The sequence below is a fragment of the Lagopus muta genome, chromosome Z, assembly GCF_023343835.1.
Source record: "Lagopus muta isolate bLagMut1 chromosome Z, bLagMut1 primary, whole genome shotgun sequence".
NCBI lineage: Eukaryota > Metazoa > Chordata > Aves > Galliformes > Phasianidae > Lagopus > Lagopus muta.
The window spans coordinates 41,179,013-41,200,635 of NC_064472.1; the positions used below are offsets into that span (position 1 = coordinate 41,179,013).

At 44.0% G+C, this 21,623-nt stretch overlaps 1 protein-coding gene across 1 annotated transcript; it reads right to left on the reverse strand.

Moving 5' to 3' along the window:
* Positions 1-570: 570 nt before the first annotated feature.
* Positions 571-19,859, reverse strand: GAS1 (growth arrest specific 1). The gene has a single exon (XM_048932196.1). It carries the CDS (start codon positions 2,853-2,855, stop codon positions 1,911-1,913), a length of 945 nt encoding a protein of 314 aa, XP_048788153.1. The 5' UTR covers positions 2,856-19,859; the 3' UTR covers positions 571-1,910.
* Positions 19,860-21,623: the final 1,764 nt, after the last annotated feature.

Consider the following 21,623-nt stretch of genomic DNA (forward strand, 5'->3'; position numbering starts at 1 on the left):
ACTGAGCTTTGTCTTTTGTGTTAATGTTTAAAAGATTTTCCAATGCTGGAGTTTATTCCTACTGCAAACATTTCTATTTACAAGGTCAAGTGTATCAGCACTCAACACAGCTTAAGAGTGTAATTATTTATCTAAGGGCGTTTGAGTGTAGATCAGTAGCTCTGGCAGCAAACCAGGCTTCAGCACAACGCAAAGCAACTCTTCAGAACGGTATTACAAGATCTGGTAATTGCTGATCCCCTCAGTTTGTTTACTTTTGTGTTATTCAGTGTGGGACAAGACAGGATGAATGATAACTCACGCACATTTTGCAGCACCCTCCTGGATGCACATACCACAGCCTGCATGAAGGCTCTGCATTCTGCATTTCTCACTGTTTCCTTGTTCGCGTGGTAGGGAGTATTTCTGAGGGTGTCAGTGGAGCAACATGCCTCCACTTCAAGAAGAAAGCACAGTGCACAAGCAATTCTACACACATACAGGGGCAGTGTCCCTGAATCGCTTCACTATCTTCTGGCACCAGCATGTTGCCATGCCAACGCATTATAAAAATCAACCACTCTTTTAAAGTAGTATTTTCAAAGCCGTATTTACTTGTTGCACGTAATTATTCATTAAAGTAAGAATACCAGTAATTTACATCTATGTAAAGTATTACAGGCAGGCACAGATTTTTGCTTGTTGGTTGTTTTTGGTTTGTTGTTCTGCGGTTGGCTCCCGTCCTCCCCTCCCCTGCTCTCCCCCTCCTTCCAATCTCAGGAGCTGAGAGTTCAAGTGTCCCTGGAAAACAATTTCACCACATCCATTATTTAAAGCTCTTTCTTTACTAATTTAAACATTTATAAAGTACAAAAAGCCATACATATTTGAAACACAGGCCTTTGTTATGCCTTCTATAAAAAATACTAGGTTTAAGGCAGCTCAGAAATGTGTACATACAATTCTACAGTGTTCATAAAGTCTCTCCAAATAAGAATGTTAACTCCAAATCTATAAAATACACTGTACATTCGGTGTTCTAGAAAATACATCAGTGAATCGTTGCTGCTGGTATCCCTTTACACATAAAACAAAACCTGTACCTTTCCAGAAATGACTAGCGCATGTGATTACCTGGCAAATAGGATGTGGATTTAAAACTTTTTTTTTCTTAAATAAATTATCCCCAAAAGCATACAATTTATAAAATTGTATAAACAAAGAAGAGCGACTGGTAACAAATCCCAGTTTTAAATACATCTCTATATAAAGATTTACCAGAGGTCAGCACCCTGATACAAGAGGCAATATAGCTTCTCAGCATATGTGAACATACATGTTCTGAGTTTAAAAGTGTCTTTCGAAGATGGCAGTGCAGAGCTCTTTTGGAAGACAAGTTGCATTGTTTGCGACAGCCAACAACTCTCTTTGAAAAGAATCATTTTTGTGTGCCCCTAGGTTAGGAGAGGCGGCTGCCGGCCCGCTGCGTTAGGGCAGACTTGTGTGCAAGAGGCAGCGCTGCGAACCACCTCACCTCGCTCAGCCGGTGCTCTCCTAAGCTCAGTGAGCGGCAGATGCAGCGCAGCACCGGGCACAGCGGTACCGAGTGACAGTCAGGTTGCCGGGCAATAGCTTTGGCAGCAATTTGGGCACCTCGCCTCTTTCTAACCTTCATGTCAAATCGCTACAGACACGCGGCCGTGCCCTCTCTTCCTCTCCCTCCCTCCGAGGCGGCGGGGAGCCGATTTAAGGTCCTTCCCCTCACCTCACCGCGGGCCGCAGCGCCAGGCGGCCGGGACGCATTGCATAGTGCACACGGGGACAGACACGCAGGGGAGGCGCCCGGATAACGGCGGGACTAACTGTCCGCTCGCCTGGAAGCGGGGAAGCCCTGCCCGGGGCCGAAGCCGTGGCCAGGGCCGGGCGGGAGGCTAGAGCGGCGGTAGAAGCGGCAGCAAGATGGAGGCCAGCAGCGCCAAGGCCGCGCCGGAGTCCCGGCCGGCACCATCCGCCTGCATGGGGAAGCCGGGCTCCGGGCCCGCATTGTCCTCAGCTTCGTCCCTCCCCTTCTGGCTCAGCTCCTCCTCGTAGTCCTCGTCGTAGTATTCCTCCAGGCCGCCGTCCGAACCTCCGCTGCTGCCCGCGCCGTTGCTGCCCACGTCGGCGCCGAAGCAGAGGCGGGCCATGTTCTCCTTGACCGACTCGCAGATGGGCCGCTCCAGCCCGTCGCAGACGCAGTCGTTGAGCAGCACGGCCTTGGGCACGGCCAGCATGTCCTCGATGACGGCGCGGCACTCGGGCGTGCAGCGCAGCCCGTTGAACAGCTTCCCGCAGTAGGCCATATAGCGGTTGAGCGCCTGGCTGCAGCGGCTGTCCCAGTCACAGCGCCGCCGCGCCTCCGTGCAGCCCATCACGCCGGGGCCGCCCCCCGCGCCGCCGCCGGGCCCGCCGCCCCCCGCGCCGCCGGCCGCGGGGCTGCTGGTGCGGGGCAGGCAGGGCTCGATGGCGCGCTTGGTAGCGCGGCAGTTCTCGTCCTGCGCGCAGTCGCAGTCCTCCAGCGCCGGGCCGCGCCGGGTGTGGTTGAGCTGGATGAGGGCCGCGATGCAGTGGCTGGGGCACCGCCGCCGGGAGGCGGCCGAGGCTGCGGCGGCCGCCGGCCCGTCCCCGCCGCCCACCGCCGGCTGCTGCTGTAGGAGCACCGAGGCGCACGCCTCGGCGTACTGGTTGTAAGCGTAGCTGCACTCGGGCTCCCCCTGACACTGCAGCACCGCCTGCCAGCAGATCAGCCGCCGGCCCTGCACCGGAGAGCTCCGGGGCGGCCACACGGCGCCCAGCGCCGCCGCCAGCCACAGCCAGGCGGGCGGGCGGGCCGGCATCGCGGGCGGCGGAGGCGGCTGCTGCCGCGGGGTAGCGGGGGAGAGGAGCCGCCGGGCGAGGAGAATGAAGAAGAGAAGGAGCTGCCGCCGCTCGGAAAGTTTGCAGAACTCCCGCCGGCCGTGCGCATGAGGTCTCCTCGCATCAATCCATCCGCGCGGGCTGCGGCCCCCTGTCGCTGAAAACGGCGGAGCCGCGGTGCGAAGCGTTCGCCCCGGGCCGCCCCGAGCGCCGCAGGCGCTGATCCCGGCCCGGCTCGGTCTGGTTCGGCTCGGCGGCTCCGCGGCGGCGTGGAGCTCAGCGCAGAGCGGCGCGCGGAGGAGCGCGGCTTCGGAGTGCACTTGGGGACTTGAAGGCGGCGTCGGGAGAACTCATGGTGCTGACCCGATCCTCATGCAATTCCGTGTCTCTTTCGCTTTTCTTTTTTTTTTTTTTTTGCACAAAATAAATGCCCGGCTGCTGCCGCTGCCTTCTCGTGAGCTCTTAACTCTCCGCTCGCAGCATCTCTGCACATGCCAGCCGCTCCGATCCCGCAGGCGGTGCCGGCTCTGCTTGCTCCCTTGGGCTCGGGTCGCACTTCGGGCAGCAGAGAAGAGAAATCTCTCCCCGTCAGCGCGTAGGCAGCGCGGGGAAGGCAGGAAGGCCGGCTTCGAGGTCTCTTTCTCTCTGGGCGACTGATGCTGCTGCTGTTGTCAACAAGCCCTGCAAGCTGTTCTGCGGATCCGTCTGCGGATCTTTTTTTCTTTGCAAGGCTTTAAATACAAAAGTGCCTTCCGAGCAGCGGCAACGTGCTCTGATTAGGCCTCATTATGCATGCATGGAAAAGCAAACAAACAAAAAAAATTTGCAACGCTTCTTCTTTTACACATCCCCCAGCCTGCGCTCTCTTGCTCTCTTTCTCCTTTTCTCCACTTTTTTCTCCCTTCGCTCGGCCCCCTTTTCCAGCTCTGCGACTTGCCATTGGCCCAGCCTGTTGTTGAAACTTTTTTTTTTTTTTTTTTTTTTCCCTCCCCTCCCTCCTCTCTTTACGATCTGCTGGAGTGAGGGAAGCGAAAAGGGGGGCTGGAGGGCAGCTCACATTCAAAGCTTGAAAGGAAAGGCTTAAGGAGAATGACAGTCCCCCCGAGGAGCCCCTCCTCCCGTTAAGGCGGCGCGGTCCTGCGCAGCCACGGGGCGAAGGCACATCCCCGAGCGGAGCGGAGGCCGCGCTCCGTTCGGCTCACGTGGGGGCGAGGCTGGGGCTCCGGGCTCCGGAGGGTGGCTTTGTCCGTTCTCCGTCCCGACGTGCTGGTAGCGGGGTCCTGCAACCATGTAAGTACTGCGGCTTGCTGTGTCCTCAGCAGTGCCACTTAATACACCCTACCAATGGTACACACACCAAGCTCAGCTTACTGCCTGTAGTGGTTGTGCGCGGACGTAGGATCCTGACCAGCGGAAGTGCGGCGAGGATCAGTGTAGTTGTGTGGTACTTCGGGCAGGTCTGCCCACCAATAGAAGCTGGTTTGAAACCTGCTAGCTAAGAGGATTTTCACAGAAAGAAAACCGCCCTGCCCACCAGTTGTACTCTCCGTGCTTTTAATTTGCTTTTAAGGAACTAGACACGGCAGTGCTCACATCCAGGTGCAAGGAGAGGAGCAAAACAAAATGAACAGTGCCGCGTTTACCCTCTGCCTTTCAAGTTCGTGCTACCTTAATTCCAGAGCACCATCGCCTCCGACCGCCAGGGGCAGCGGAATCTGCTGCCTGTCAAAACTGGCGCTTTTTTTTTTTTTTTTTTTTTTTCATCCTGAGACTATCAACTCCATCTGTCACAAAAATTAGGGCTAAATGTATTTCCCAGAAACTCGGGGATCCGAGCGCTGCGAGATGTCTGAGAGCGCGTGGAAGGGTGGGAGACGGCGTGGTGCGTCCGGGGCCAGTGTGATGGATGTGCTGAGCGGCCAGCACACGCGCTCACTCCATTGTGGTCGCTTTTAACGCTGCTAGTGGTCCTTCCTCAATACGACTCTGCCCTTTCTGGTGCAAACGATGTACTTGCTCCCAAAACCATGAAAACTGCCTTCAGAGCAGCCATCCAGCTAGTTTGTTTGCCCTTTATTTTAATCCTTGTTTAATTGCGTGATTAATAATGTCAAATGCCATTTAGGCAGAGTGCAGTAAATGCATAGTGCCAGCTGCCCGAGTTTGCAAGTTCAGCCTGGTGGCTGGAGAGAGCGACCCGGGCTGTGCCCCACGGAGATGGGGGGACAGGCTTCTTCCATGCGTACGGGGGTGAGACTGCAGGGCAAGATCCTTCGATGTGGAACCAGGGGGCCTTCCGATCTTTCCCAGCGGAGGAGAGTTGGAGCCGCTGTGTCTGTCACAAACGGGCTGCCCTCTGGACAGCCAGGCGACGTGCTCTGCTTCCACGCAGCTCCTGCCTCCATCTGCAAAATCCGTCGTGTAGCGCCTGCTCCTCGCTTCGAAGCACACGGGGCCGTAACTTTGCGAGGAAAGCAGCCGCGGAACTTCAGAGCCCCAGGAGGGGGAGCATAGGAGCCTTCGCTGCAGCGCTGCGTCCCGGTGGGGACGAGACGGCCGCGGAAGGCGCACCCGAGCGCAGGGAATGGACATCTTGCGCACACCGCAGCGGTCGGGAGGGCCTGGTACGGAGCAGAGGTGCGTGCAACTCTGTGATGCCCCTCAGCTAAGGAAGGTGGACTTCCTACATTAATAATGGTATTAATAACGGAAATGCTGATTTGAAGCTTACAATTTTTATTTCCTTTCAAACAACTGAGAAAGTCTTACGGCAAAATAGCTGGCATTCCACTTGTCACACCTTTAACCATCTGGTGTATGATCTTGCACATCTAGGTTTATATATCCTTTGAAAAGAAGTTACCATAAAGTGCTTAAAGACATACCAGTCTGGCATTTGGATTCTGTCCCTGTTTGTGCTGTTTGGCACTTGAGGGCTTTGGGGTGCGTGGTGCTCTGTTGGAGGAAGGAAGTCTTGCCTTCTGTGAATCTAAACCAATGGAAAAAATCTCTGACCTCTCTTCTTGGCTGCAGGTTTTCAGGCACTAGAAGCAGTTTTGCCAAATTCAGCTTTTGGGTTTTCAGAGTAGACTTAAGAGTATGCGGGAAAGCAACTCTTTTTCACAAAGAATCATTTGGAAAATATGTCATGACTGGACAGTAAAATAGGATCTGGTTGTTATTTGAATTCTAAAATAGGCCATCCTTTTCTGTAAAACAGTCAGTGTTGTTCTCTAATAATAATTTTCCAAGCTATTACAGAATAAGTCTTCTACCACTAACAGTCATTATGGCAGATAGAAAAGGAATCTCCTATTGGTTGTGGCACTTTTTTTTTTAAGCCTGGTATCTTTTCCTCTGTTTTATCTTAAGCTCTTTCCTGGTGGATCTTCTCATCTCTTAGTTTTTCATTCTTGCAGTGTTAAAAATTATCTGACCTATTTTACACTGGGAGTTGTAGTGAAAATGCTAAGTCGTGGCTTGAAACAGTGATTGAGCATCTGTTGGGAAGGCAGGAACAACCAAGGGGAGCTCAGGTGCATGCATTGCACCTGAGTGACCGAAAGGGTTGGAACTAGGCTCCATCCCTTCCCAAATCTCATGTAAGGGTTGGCAGAGGAGGTACTTCTGTGAGAAAGGTACTTCTGTAGAGGTCCCTGCATATCTGAAGCCTTCTGTAGGCAAGCAGTTTCTTTCCCTTATTTCTGTGCCCACTGCTGTTGCATTTGAGCAAATCCTAACATGCTGTAGCCTGGGATCTTGCTGTTCTGTTGTCACTGTTGTGCTTTCCATCATGTTGCAGGAGTATATAGAAAATGTGAAAATAATAATAATAAAAAGGTTGTTTAGCTTAAAATTTAGCAGTTCACATTCACATAAACATTAAATTTGGTAAATTTCTCTCAAATTCCAGCAAAGGGAACATTGTGGTTGGTATCTACTACAGGCCACTCGGTCAAACGAAGCCTATCAATAAGGCCTTCTTACTCCAGCTACAGGAGGCATCTTGATTGCAAGCATTTATCCTGCTGGGGGACTTCAACCACGTGGATATTTGCTGGAAAAGTAGCATGGTGAGATAGGCAGTCCAGGAGGCTCCTGGAATGCACTGAGGATAGGTTCCAGAGCCAGAGTAATAGATGGGGGATGCAGTACTGGACCTGTTTCTCATCAGTGCAAATGAGCTGATTGGTGACATCAGGATTGGAGGCTGGCTGACCTGTAGAGACCATGCTATGGTTGAGTTCATGCTCCAGAGGAATATGAGACAGGCAAAGAGTAAAATCAGGACACTAACTTTTAAAAGGTCTGCTGATGACACCAAGCTGTGGAGTGTAGTCAACACACCAGGGGAATGGAATGCCATCCAGAGGGACCTAGACAGGCTTGAGAAGTGGGCACAGTAGAAATGTATAAGGTTCAACAAATGCAAATACAAGATCTTGCACCATGGCCAGGCAACAATCACTATCAATGCAAGCTGGGGAATGAAATGATTGAAATGAGCTGTCCTGCAGAGAAGGATCTGGGGATACTGGTAGATGGTAAGCTGGACATGAGCCAGCAATATACCTTTGCAGCCCAGAAGGCCAACTGTGTCCTGAGCTGCATAAAAAAATGGGGGCCAGCAGGTCAAGGGATGTGATCTTGCCCCTCTACTCTGTGCTGGTGAGGCCTCACCTGGAGTACTGCATTCAGATGTGGAGTCCTCAGTGTACAAGAAACATGGACCTATTGGAGCACATCCAGAGGATGGCCACGCAAATGATCCCAAGGGTGGAAAACGTCTCCTTTGAGGACAGGCTGAAAAAGCTGGTACTGTTTAGGCTGAAGAAGAGAAGGCTGTGAGGTGACCTGATGGTGACCTTTCAGTATCTAAAGCGAAGCTACAAGAAAGAAGGTGAGAGACTCTTCAGCAGGGTCCGAGTTGATAGGACAAGGGAAAAAGTGTTTCAAACTTAAAGGGGGTAGATTTAGGTTGGATGTAAGGAAAAAGTCTTACAGTGAGGGTGATGAGGCACTGGAACAGATTGTTCTGAGATGTGGTGAATAACCCGTTCCTGGAGACTTTCAAGGCCAGGGTGGATGAGGCTCTGAGTAACCTGATGATGCTCTGCATGTCCAACCCAAAATATTCTGTGTTTCTGTGGTCTGCCTGTCTACTGGGGCCCAGGTGAGAACCCTGGAGGCTGTGATCCAGAATGTTAAGTATGGGGTGCCAGCACAGGGGGTGTTGCCTCTGCATCCCCTGATCTATTGCTCTCAGTGCTATGTGCATGAGCAGTAGGGCAGGGTGGTATTATTAGAAGTCACCAGCTGTCTTTAGTGTTCAGGTTTCTTTGTGGTGAAAATATGATTGATGAGTTCATATAATTTTGAGGTACTACTGAACGTGTCTCTCCTTTGGGCTATAGTTCACTATTTCAGACACCACAATGTACAGAAAAGAACTTCCCAGAAAATGAGGTGAAAAGAGGTTATTACTTTAGAATTACCCTCTCTTATACTACAAGAGAAAGCAAATGCATGATTTTGTTCTAATAAAATCAAACATATTTATTCTATATACAATACAGAATTAGATTTAGAATACACAATAAAATTGAGCAGTCTTAGGGGTCTGTTTGCTTCCAGCTTTGCTTTTTCTGCAGTTGGATAGCTTCCTGCTCCTTTCCTGTCCTGTGGCAGTGCCCTGGTACAGTGATGGTGTCTCTGGCCAGATCCCCTTCAGTTTACAGCTGCTCTGGAGCTCTCAGGAGCTATGCTTGTACTGGTATGCAAAGACAAGGCTCTGTTTTCTTCCCCATCTTCACATGATCTTGCCATGTCTTGCCTCTTGGAAACATCCTCCTGCTGGTAGCAGCGTCTCGCACGTTTTAGCATGACTCCATCAAGGCAAGGTTTGCCTTCAGTTGGCAGAGCAGCTTGCAGCATTTGCAGCAGTTCTAGCGGTATCCCTGGGGCAGCTGAGAGTTTCTGGTCCTCTTTGGAAATGAAAGGGCTGGGAGCATGACGAAAAGGGCTTTGGGGACCTGAGATCTTTGCAGCTGGGTTGGGCCTCTTCCTGAGAAACTTGGGCATCATCTGGATGGCCTGACTTCTGTTACTCACCTCTCTGTGGCACCTCCTGGCTCTTCTCCTCAGGTAAATCACCACAGAGAAGATGCTGCCGAGCAGGACCAGCTCTGTGCTGTTCTTGCGGAGCACTTCCATGGATTCAGGTGCTGAAATGAAAACTAAAACTGGTCCTGGAGGTATGGTGGTTAGTAAATAATTCTGGCTTGCCATGCCAGTGTCCAGCTTCTCCATGTCCTGAGGAGCCATATCCCACATAACTGTGGCCCAGGAGGGGTGTCCAGAATGGCCAAGGCTGCTCATGAACAGGAAGGACAAGTGGAAGAGGGGGAGTAGGGAAAGCCTTGAGCTGAACATTGCACCTTTCTGTGACTTGCTTTCTGGCTGTCACTCTGACCTGAGCTCAGTCAAGTCACCAGCAGCACCAGCATCTGGGCAGCAACTGAGTGGTGGCACCAGTACCAGTTGCTGGGTGACCACAAAGACTTTGTAATGTCACATCAATGAAGAGAATTTTTAGAAGGAAAGCAGGAAAGCCAGATTTCATGGCTTGCTTCTCCCATGGCTGTACCCCCGCTGGAATGGAGTCAAAGTGTCACTAGATAAAGGAAGAGAAACTGATGTCATCCACCTGGACCTGTTCAAAGTGTTTGATACTGCCCCGCACAATATCCTGGTCACTAAGTTGGATTTGATGGATGGACCACTTGTTGGGTAAGGAATTGGCTGTATGCTCACACTCAGAGAGTTGCGGTCAATGGCTCAGTGTCCAAGTGGAGACTGGTGACGAGTGGTGTTCCTCAGGGATTGGTGCTGGGACTGGTGCCATTTAGCATCTTTGTAAGCGACATGGACAGTGTCCTCAGCTAATTTGCGGGTGACACCAAGCAAAGTGGTGTGGTTGATGCCACTCAGAGGGAGCTGGACAGCCTGAGAGGTGAGCCCGTGCCAGCCTCATGAAGTTCAGCAAGGCCAAATGCAAGGTCCTGCATGTGTCTAGATCAGACCCTGGGCAGCCTGATGATGCTTTGCATGTCCCTGCTTGTTGCACAGGACTTGGGATATATGACCTTTAAAGTCCCTTCCAACCCTGTGGATTCTATGATTTTATAATTCTAAAAGATTTTTAGGGACAATTTTTTGTTGGATTTGTTGCTTTTTCTACACATGAATAGATTTACAACAGTTATTGAAAATGTTTTCAGGAATCCTGTGAATTGATGAAGATTTCTGTTTGTGCATCTGGTAATGTCTCAGTATGTGCCTGATGGAGATCTGTATTTAGAGAGCAACTTTTTCTGTAATAATTAGGTTCTGTCAGTTCTGACAGAGCATTTCTTCACCTGTTGGTGAATGATAGCCTCTTACTCAACTCTGCCAGTCATTCTCTCAGGTTTTCTGTTGGTGTCTGGGGATCATGGCAGGAGGTGAAAGTCCTGCTCATACACCTGCATTCATTCACTAGAAATGACCCACTAGGATTTCGCTCACAGTAGCTTATGCAGATGAGTGACCATGGACGTGCACTACTGCTAATTTCCTGGAGTTGATGTACCGTCAGAGACCCATAAACTGTAACTTTTACACTCTATAATGTTACAAAAGGAAAAGATTTAGAGATTCCCAGCATGATCTGTGGTAGTTTTTGTTGCAGTGGAGAAAGAAAGGGCAAGTGAAGCCATCAAGATGAGGATTTTGCTTCACATTTCATGGAATGCAGCTTGTTATTGAGTCTACAGGGTTGTGTGGGAGATCAGCATCCAGAGTTAGTCACCTGAACTGGACATGAATTGTATCCAAAACATGAACTGTCATGTGCAGGTATTTCCAGTGTGATCATCCCTTCTCTCCCTTTAGTTATAGGAGAAAGGAGAGAATTGAAGGAAGGAAGGGAGAAAGCAGGAGAGGGAAACGAAGAGAGGGAGGAAGTGCAAGAAAGAAAGAGGAAATTGAGAGAGAAAGGGAGGGTAGGGGAGGAAGAAGGCAGTAGAAGGAGAGAAAGGGAAGAAAGAAGAGGGAGGGGGAGAGAAAGAAAAAAAAAAAAGAGAAGTAGAGCAGTAGTAAATAATTGTACTTACTGAAAGTCACCCAAATTTGATGAGGCTTGTAGCTGGTGTTACTGTAATTAATGCTGTAGGACTAATTAGTGACTATAAATTTTTAAGGTTATTTTTTCCAGTGTGAAGTCTTATGAGCTTTATTAAGGGCATCCAGTAACTGACCCTCAGGCCAGTTATTTCAAATTTTCTTGCATGTATGCAGACTGATCCCTTCTGGAACAGGTTGGTCACATCCATTTGCACACCATTCAGTTTGGGACTGTCCTTGATGTAGTACACTTCATAGCCTTTTTCCACACAATGTGCTGCAGATTGACTGTGATTTGTTCAAAGCAAAGGTGCTTGAGTCTATGTGCTGCATGTCATGACACATGGTTTTGGAGCAAATGGGAGAGCAAAGTTCACTAAATTAGCGTCAGAGGACTGTGAGGAGACTGTTTAATGTCAACTGTATAGCCTCTGGTGGGTGCCATGTGTGAAGATGCTCCCAGGTTGCCTGCCAGCAGACAGGCCCAGATGAGCTGGCAGGTATGCAGGATGGAACGTCAGGATACTGTTACTCAGGAGAAAAGCAGAGTTATTTGATTTTTTTTGTCACACTGTTGTAAGATCATTACAGAACATTAATCTTTGCTGCTTCTTGGAGATATTGCTGATTTCAGTGATGGAGAAGATGTACTACAAGGAAGATCCATTGCTGTTGGGCATGGTGCTTTTAGGCATTCTAGCTTGCCCTGTTACTGCCTTTGACTCCTGAAAGGGCAGAGTTTTTCTCTGGCCTATTATGTACAGCTAGTTCAATGTGAAGAGTTGCAATGAATTAAGTGTGTAACTCACACATCATCTAAAGGTTTCCATAGATACAATCTCTGCCTCAGCTCTCCAAAACTCCAGAGGGTCTGCCACTGACATCTTCTTGGTCATAGGGGAAATACTGCAGCGTCAGCAGATAAGGGGAAGTGGAAAGTGACCTGGACAGGTGGAACTGGAGTGAATTGATCTATTAAAAACCAACTGTGCTTCTATCTATGCTGTGGGAGCAAAGTATAAAAAGGAGTGACAATTATCTTCTCTTCTTATAGAATTGGAGGACTCTGAAAAAGAAGGTATTGTCTTTTAGAAGAAGTCGGAGCCAAGATATAATTAGTAATTCTGGAATATTAATATCCTGGATCCTGCAAATGCAGTGCTGCAAGGGTTAACTGCATACATAAACTTATCTTAAGTATATATTTGTATTCAGTGCCTCTTTTTTTTTTTTTTCTTTTTTTTTCTTTTTAATTTGCCTTTTCCATTTATAATATTTACTTGGAAATCAAGTAGTATCCTTGTAAAATTGAAGATTGTTATTTATTTATGAAATAGTAAGTATCACTGAGGGTATTTATCCAGTGCAACCAGTACAGTAAACATGGAAATATTGCACAATGCTTTGCTGGACTTCTGCTTTTTTGAACTCTGTTCCAATCTAAACTACAAACTGGACCACACATGCTGTTAAAACAAATCCAAGAGCAGAGTATGAATCGAGCCCCTTTTTTGGTGCTAACAAGAGCAGAAGTAATTGTGAAGGCAACAAATTTCTGGTCACCTGTTAAGTAAGTTAGATAAAGGTTTTAAGTAACCGTGCATTATAAAGATGAATGTAAACCACAAATGCTGACTCTGTGTCAAAACAATTTTAACTACCTCAATATCCACAGAATTACAGAATCACAGAATTTTAGGGCTGGAAAAGACCTCTAGACCCCTGTGCCAAAGCAGGCTCCCTAGAGCGTGGTTGCACTACTTGGTGTCCAGGCAGATCTTGAATATCTCCAGAGATATTCAATCTCTCTGGGCAGCCTGTTCCAGTGCTCCATCACCATCATTGTGAAAAAGTTCTTACCCACATTTGTGTAAAACTTCCTATGCTCCAGTTTGTGGCTGTTTCCACTTGTCCTATTGCCACACACTGCTGAAAAGAGCCTGGCCTCATCCCCTTGTCTCCCAGACCTTAGATACTTATGGACAATATAGGTAGATAGCTATAGATATAGATATTGGTATTTATAGTATTTTGGGAATTCTTTGTTGGACAAGTCAACGCATATACATATGCAGATTATACACACACACACAAAATAAGGATGTGTATATAAATAATTCGCAGATTTTTCAATTGTTTGTAACTGGATGTGCTTCTTTGAAGTACATCTAATACAAGTTTGAAAGAAACAGTAAAATTGCAAGTTTTTCTGTGCAAGAAGCATGAATAATTAGATCTTCATGGATAAGCAGATTTCTATATTATTTGAGAGACAAAAGAAGCAGTTTCGTCTCAGTGGTTTGAGGCTCCACCAGCAAAAGGAACAGCAGCTTTTGCATGTACTGTAGAAGACTTATAACTAATTTGCTTTCCTATTTATACTCCCAGATTCAATTTTTAAGTTAGAATTTGAAGATGTTTGCAATGAAACATGCTATTTGAAAGCATATTCCCAGTCTGTTCAATTTGTTAGGTATCCTGTGGTGATGTTTGCCGAAGGCCTTGTTTACCCACAAATATAGTTAAAATAAATGCTTATTTTAAAACAATTTTATTAAAGTAATGAAAATATAAATTTCAACATAAATTTGGAATTAGCAAACTGGTCATGAGTGTATCTCTGTAAGCACAGCTGACTTCATATTATCAAGCAATGATGATGTCTTAATTGAGTTTACCTGCTATAAAAGAGTGTCAGACTTATTACACCTTCTCAAAAGTTTCATTCCTTCAGTGCACTAAAACAAAATGTGTACAGTGTAAATAGTACGTTAAACATGAAGGATGCAAATATTTCAGAGTCCTGACCTAGATTACCAAATTCAAATAAATCAGTATTGCTCTGTAAACAAACTAATTTATGTGGGCAAGGATTTCCTCTGATTTAATTAGTTCTTTTAAAAAGCAGTTTTAATTAATCAGTACAATTTTTTATATGGTTAGCAGCCTACTAGGGACAGAAGGAACAATTTCCTTTGGTTGATTTGTTCATTTGCTTGAAATACTAGGGAAGAAGAATGAATTTAAATTAATTCTCATCTAGAGGTAAATAGTTTGGATAATTAGCAGATTTTGTGACAAGAGCAGCAGCTATATGCATGCAGGTACATGCGCCTTTCTTCTTACACTTCACCTAAATTTAAAAGATGTCAAGGCAGTAGAGTTCCGCTCAGTTCCTCTAGTATGCCCTTAGCAGTATTGTCTTAATTCTAGGATGAAAGAAAAATGTCTTTGTATCTTAAAAATTTAATTTGCTAAAGTGATGAATGATTTAGGTACTTTCTTCCAGCCTGATTTTCAGAGAGTGATGAGCACCTAACATTGGAAAATCAGATATTCTAGCATGACATTCAAAGAGGAATCATCTGCAGTTACAGCTACATTTTGAAAATGGATCTCTGCATATATTCTGCAGCAAAAAATTAAGGGCTTCAGAAAATAGAGAGAAATATAACCAGCATAAATTTGTCACGGTGCATTACTAAATATTAAAATGCTTAACTGGGAGATCTCAATAACAGCACCACAAAATAGCTATGGTTTTATTTTCAGGTGAAGGATAGCAATCAGAGCTTTGTTACATGAAAATATACTGAGCTACCAGCCATTGTCAGGCATCCTGTGAATATTTTATTCTTCCTAACAAACAGTAATCATTCTCTGTATGAACAGTAGAGGTGAGCTAAGCTGTCTTCTTTTTGTTTCGTTATGTTAGGCAACTGCTCTTTTCAGAGTTCCCCAAAAGGGATGAATCAGTTTCAGGAGGCTGTAAAGATAACACTGAAGGCTGTACTTTTGGGAATGCAGTTAGCAACAGCAGTGCTCTGGTGGTTTCCAATCTCTGGCAATTGAGTTATATGCTGGCATCACTCTGCTTTCTGGAGCCAGACATAATACCCATGGTTGGATAGCCCTAACATGTCCACAAGGTTACAGATGGTAGAAATTTTAAATGGAAAAGAGGTTTTGGAACATTCTCCATCCTTACTGCAAGATTATTCCATCAGTGTGAGATTAGTCATTAACTTTATTACATTTTCCAGTTTATTTTGGCCTATTTGTTAATATTGTTAAGTGATAAGGAGCTTCTACCATGTCCTTTTAGTAGACGTGTTTGGAAACATTTTATAACTGGTGCAGATTTTTACCTCCTTTAATACCATTCCATTGTGCATAGCTATTTTTCATTGTTCCCACCCAAGTAATTTTCTATCAACATTAATTCCTGTGGTATTCATAAGATTAATTATTAAAGTAATTATTAGGTATTTAGTTATTCAGAATGCCCATGCCAATTTAGATCATTATACTGCAGGTGAAACTGCTGTTTGTGTAGCCTTGTATAGTCATTTTTATCTAATGCATTAGCATTCAGACACTAGCAACATTAAAGTAGAGCAGGGTTGAGATTTAGCATAACAGTATTGCAAATATGATTGTAGAATCCAGTCAGTAGTGTTCATAAGTGTTGCAGTTTGTTTTCCTATCAGTTTTATACATCCACCTCACAAATCCGTATAGTACTGTTTCTTTTTCATTCAAATTCTCTACCCTGTTACGGTACCTTACTCAAGGTCTCTAAGCTGTAATACAACATCTGAGAAATAATAGAAAGAATACTCCTTAATTAACTTTCTGTCTTAGGAGGAAAACAGCATTACAAATGTATATCCTGACTCTCTCTTTTATGGATGCTATTTGCTTCTTTAATTTAGCTGTAAAAGAAACTTCCCTAAGATTTGCCTGCCTCTTTCTTGTGGTCCAAATAAGATTTGTTTATTCTTCCAACAGTCTGAGTTAAGTTCACAGAACACTTACTTTTTTTCATATTTCTTTCATACTAATGGGAAAATGCTATTGAAATGAGATTTTGCAATACACTTGTAGTATACATCTTTTGGGACTACTATACAAGTTCTGCTTGAAAGCCTTTTATAATAGTGTTCTTCAAGGATATGTCTATTTCATATTAGTTTTTAACCTGAGTTTGATCTGAGATACATAGCTAGTGTGGAGATAGTTTTTGACAAAAAAAATAATATAATGTTGGGTTGTTAACTGACTGCTTGCTTTGGGTTAGTTGGGCTTATGGCTTCCAGCATGCTATTTTTCCTTAGGTAGGTTAGTTTTCATGTTCTGCAGAGCTAAGCAGTGTGTTCTGATGTGCATAATCTGATGCCTCCTGAAAAGATAGTGAAATTCTTCAAGATGGGCTCCAAGAATCATATATACATGTAGGGAATGGCAGTAGGGAATGGCAGTATCTATTTTCACCATCCTTGGTTCTACTGAGGAATGGTTGTTCCTAAATAAAGATATTTATGATATTATCTTTATTTTTCCCATTGCCTCCATAGATGAGGCCCTCTGTTCAACCACAATTACTGATACTCTTATGACCTCTTCTGTTTTCTTTTTCTGGCTTCCTTAGTTGAACATCATTGATGTCATTTGTCAAGGGCAAAGCGTTGCATGAACTAAGCATATTCCTAAGAGAATCAGGAACAACTGAGTGGCCATGTTGAAACCTTTCTGTGAATTTGGTAGCCTTCCAGAAGCCATGCATACCACCAGGTAGAAAACTGCAGCCTGAATGTCATAGTACAAGTACTGAAAGCTTAAAGCTCAGCTCGTAGCAGATAACCCAGAGCAAGACACTCATTCGCATAATGTGTTCAGTGAATTATTAGAGAATATGACAAAATTTATGTTTGTTTGCATGTCATTTGAGAAGAGAAAATGGGGTAAAAGCTGTCAAACAAGGAGCTTGTTGTGAACAGTTCAGGCAGTATTCATCTTCTTTTAGGTGGAATGTGACCCTGCTAACCCTGAAGTGTGAGTTAGACCTTTGATGTTCAAGGGGATTTGAAATTAGGCAGACAGAGTTCATCCAGCCTGAGACAGTAGTGTGTAAGTGATCGCTGTGAACTCTCCCTTTCACTCAAACCAGGCCTGGTTTGCAACCAGCCTTCAAACCATGAGAACTGGGTGTAGAAGAATGTTTTTTGAATCTGTATAGGAGGTGGCAAGAAGTCAGTTCCTTTTCAAGGAAAAACAAACAAACAAACAAACAAACTAAGAAAATAAATGATGAAGATAGGAATGAAAGAAAAGGGAAAAGAAATAGTAGAGATAAAAGGGAAGAAAACTTGCTCCTTTCTGGTGTCTCTTCTCTTGTTTTTCAGTAAGAGGTTAGCTTATGTGGAACAATCACTGTCAACATTACCATGTTAGTTTTTACTGTGCTGAAAAGTCTAACGAGGGATAAAATACTTCTGTTTTTACACATTTTGCTTTGCCAAGTTAGCAAAAAAGAAACTTTTTTTGTGTGTTTGTAGAACATGAATGCTATAAGGAAAGTGTGCTAATCACAGCTGAAAAGTGTCGATATTTTTTTCTCCACTTCTAGCCTTTTAGTTTCACAGCAGTGCAAGTAATGTTCAAATCTGAAGGATGTCTCTGGATGTGAGAACTTCCACTGAGTACAGCCACATTACAATTAAGTTAATGTTCTCAGACAGCACACCTGAAAAGGCACAGAAAGAATTGAGTTTCTTTTGAGATAAGTAGGCATTTATGGTCATGGATGAAAATCACGCCTGTCCAAAAAAGTAAACAAAAAGGCCCAGAATATTCTGTTCCCAGAACTCCAAATTAAATGTTTAAAACTGTGCAGATAAAGGCTGAAGAGCAGTGCATGTCTTTATGTTCCAATCATGACAGGAAAGGTTTGATGCTGCAAATAGGTCTTTGTCCCTTGGAGATGCTGATGCAAATGTGCTTTGTTCATGGAAAGGCCCTGGAAACAATCAGAAAGGGGAAACTCTTCTCTGCACTGGCAACAAGGCAAAAACCCAATTGCAGCTGTGTAGTGGCTATTGCATCAGCAATGCGAGTCAACGTTTCCCCAGGAATGTAAAGCCATCTGTCACATCCCTGCAACCTTTCTTGGTTATTCTCTCCATTTGCTGCACTGGCTTTTTTTTTTTTTTTTTTTTTTCTGTCTGCCACAGAACCTTTTATTAGAACATATTTGAAAAGCTAAGTTCAGTAAATGCAAGTTATTAAAACTTCTTTATAAATGATAAAAATATAAATATGGGAAATACTTTTTTACAAGTGAAAATATTGAACTGTAGTGTTTTTTTATGAAGAAACAGTTTATCTTTTTATTCTAAGAATAAATGAATGTAGCATATGTGATCATTTATTTAAAAATAGTATCATTTCTTGTACTTTACTAAATCTTGTCTTGAAAAGGTAGAAAAACAGACATATCAAAAAGACCATATATTGTATCATGCATACTGTCTTCGCTGAACTTTGAAAAGAACAGTTCTTTCAGTGCCCTCTCCTTGCTCTCAACGCAAAGTAATCTATTACTGGCTGTTACTCTTATCAGATGTCTTTTCTGTGGAGTGGGCTAGAACAAATTCTTGTGCTAGATAAGGTCAAGCGAGATAAGTTTTTGGCAACTGAGTTTTAATCTTGCTTTGTTGTAAATCATGAGAAAGCATGCTGACTTTCATCAGCGAGAATTCTTACTTGGACACCACGTCTCCATTGATCGCTTTGTAATGTCACAAGTTATTCATTATCTACTATTGAGGTCACAGAGAAGTATTCGTGTTTGGTTCTCTTAGGGGATGTCTAGGTTTTAACGTTTCCTTCTAACTTTGTGCTTTATGTAATTATAACAGAATAACATGCTTGGGGCACCTTTCATTTTTTGTCCTGTGAGAGTCTAATAAACCATCAGAGGTATTTTACAACATGATGAGTGCTCTTGTGTAATGTTTCATTGGCCACAAATCCTCAAGTCACCTTCAGGAATTCCAGATGCCAGACTGAAGGTATTTTTGCAGCTGTTCTATGGGAGCTCATGAAAGCGTTGTTCTCTTTAAAGGGGAAAAAACAAAAAACAAAAAAGCAAAAAACAAAAAAAACACCTTTTTATATATCAGTCCTTTTGACTTTTTATATACCAGTCCTTTTGACAGTTCTCTGTACACATCTCTGTTACAGCTGAATGCTGAGCATTTTATCCATATGCCTGTGGATACTTCAAATATCATTTCTCTTGAAAAATGCTTTTGCTGTAGCATTGAAGGAAGTGAACTCCTTTGAATAGGATATAATATGCTCCAAGATAAAATGCTTTGAATGGCTGTGCACTTAATAAAATATTGCCTAAAGCAATGCTATCTTCTGACTATTATTATTGTGTTTCATGAGTTGACTTTTAAATTGAATTCTCTGCCATCTTTATGTACTGGAGAACATCTTGAAAAAATCAAGCTACAAATAGTGACTGTTTTCTAAAGGTCAAAGAAATTGTAAAGGAGGGAAAAAAAGTCATTACTGAAAAAATAATAGTCAGGAAGCCCTGAATATTTATATACTGATATCATCTTTAGACCTCCAGGGTTTTCCAGAGTACAAACAGCTACAGTTTTTAATAAAAATGTTTTCCAAACTGAATTTTGTTTCTCATTTCATATATATTTATACATACACACACACACACACACACACACACACATATATATATATATAAAATTAGTTTCCTGACTCATACGTCTTTGTTTGACTTTTAACAGTTAATGTTTGGTCCTTTTCCAAAACAATTTTCTGTCCTTTGTAAAAATGCTTGGGAGATGGAATTGCCAAGAACTGTTTGGAAAAACATACTCTAAAGACTTGCATACAAGGTGGTAGGAGGGAATGGACAATTCGTTTGAAAGGGTCTCCATTTACATGACTATTTCAGTATCTATTAGCTAGTGAGACAGTGCATGTTCTGTACTGCTCTTTTAAAAGTGCAGTTGGTTTACTGAATACTAAGACTGTGCACAGATGTTTGCATTTGTGCATATGAACTGAGTGCTCTTCTGGCAGTCCACCATTTTTCATCCTTAACCAGGTTGCAACAGCAACTGTTCTTTTTGCAGTGATGAGATACTGTCTATCTGCTGAAATGCTAATCCTGCTTAGGATCAGTACCTGTTAACAGATCTGTGCACTAGAGAGCTCTACCATGTTTTCTGCACCTGCCCTGAGACATGAAGAGGAACTGCCTCTGCTTGCCAGCTAGGGAGAACTGAGAGATCAGGAAATCCTTGAAATGAAATATTGCCATTAACATAATTAAAGGAAACTGACAGTCATCAGACAGTCTGTTGAGTACAGTGAGAAAGAGCGTCTTTTTGCATGTATAGTACAAATTCATTATAGAAGGTGGAGAAGCAAAAAATGTGACGCCCCTGAGTAACATCCAATTTAGAGATATATAAGCATACCCTGTTATTTGCCTTTGGCAACTTTCCATTGGCAAGCCATGTGAGATACAAGATAGCAACTATTGAACATTTCATAGGAACAATTTCACAGCCTGTGTTCCCACATAAAATAGGTCCTCTTTTGACCAGGATGGGGTGTTTGATTTGCAAACAGTAGCAGCCATGTACTTTTGCATGGCTACAGGATCTCTACTTCTGTGCTTACCTGGGTGAACCATGCATAGCTGCTTGACAGCTGGCACAGGAGATAGTCACTCAGCCAATTATGAATGGTAGGCACCAAGCAGGGAAAATTGCTCTTGTATGAAATGAGCCATTTCATCTGCATTGGCTGGACATTACGGCATCCAAAAAGAATTAAATTGTAGGATGTCAGAAATCATACAGGTTTTCTGAGTTTTTCCCCTTTCCTACTTTATCAGTTGTTGTCTGTTTTCTATATATGCCATAACAGCTGGCCAGACAAGACACCAGGGTGTCCATTGCAAGGCATAAGAGTACCAAGTACCTGGTGTGATAGCTGAGGACTGAGTAAAAACACAGAAGAGTTGATGGCTGCATTTTACCTACAGATTCAAAAATATCTTACCATTTAGTATAGAGCAGTCAGAGTAACCAAAAAAAGCTGCTAAATGTGACCTAAACAAGCACCACAAGAACAATATGTGCTTGCACCAGTGCCCCAGCAAAAGAGAGACCATGATGCTTCATGGAAGAACAGTCTTGTAAGAGAAGGGAGAAAGGAGAGAATATCAGCTGTAAGCACTGGACATGTATGCTCCTTTTTGGATGTAAAGCAATTTCTACATCCCCAAGGAGAACAGGTTAGTGGAATCCTACTGGTCTCCAGGCTTTGTGTGCACTTATGCAGGTAAGATATTTTGGACAGAATCCAGAGACAGAATGGAGAGGAACAGGTGGAAATTTAGGAAAGGAATGAATTTTCACCCTGGAATTAATCACTAGAAGGTTATGGAAACTTTGTTCTGTGTTTTAGTCTGGGACTAGACAAGGCCAAGGAATATGTGGCAGGGAAAAGGCTTCAATTTCAGAAAGTTAAGTTTTGTTTTATTATTGCATTTTCACACACACACACAAGGACTGCAAATTGGGAGCTTTTTTACAGTGTCATTCTTTTTTGATACCTGTGTTCTGTCCAACTGACAGTCCTTATTTCCCCTGGCTTCAGACCTACTCAGCCACTTCACTTTTCATTTTCTCTCTTATCACTCCAACATCTATCACGCCCTTCATATTCTGTTTCAACTCACACTGTATCATTTAATT

Coding starts and splice junctions, on each gene's coding strand:
- GAS1 (XM_048932196.1), bottom strand. CDS start 2,855: ATGCCGGCCCGCCCGCCCGCCTGGCTGTGGCTGGCGGCGGCGCTGGGC.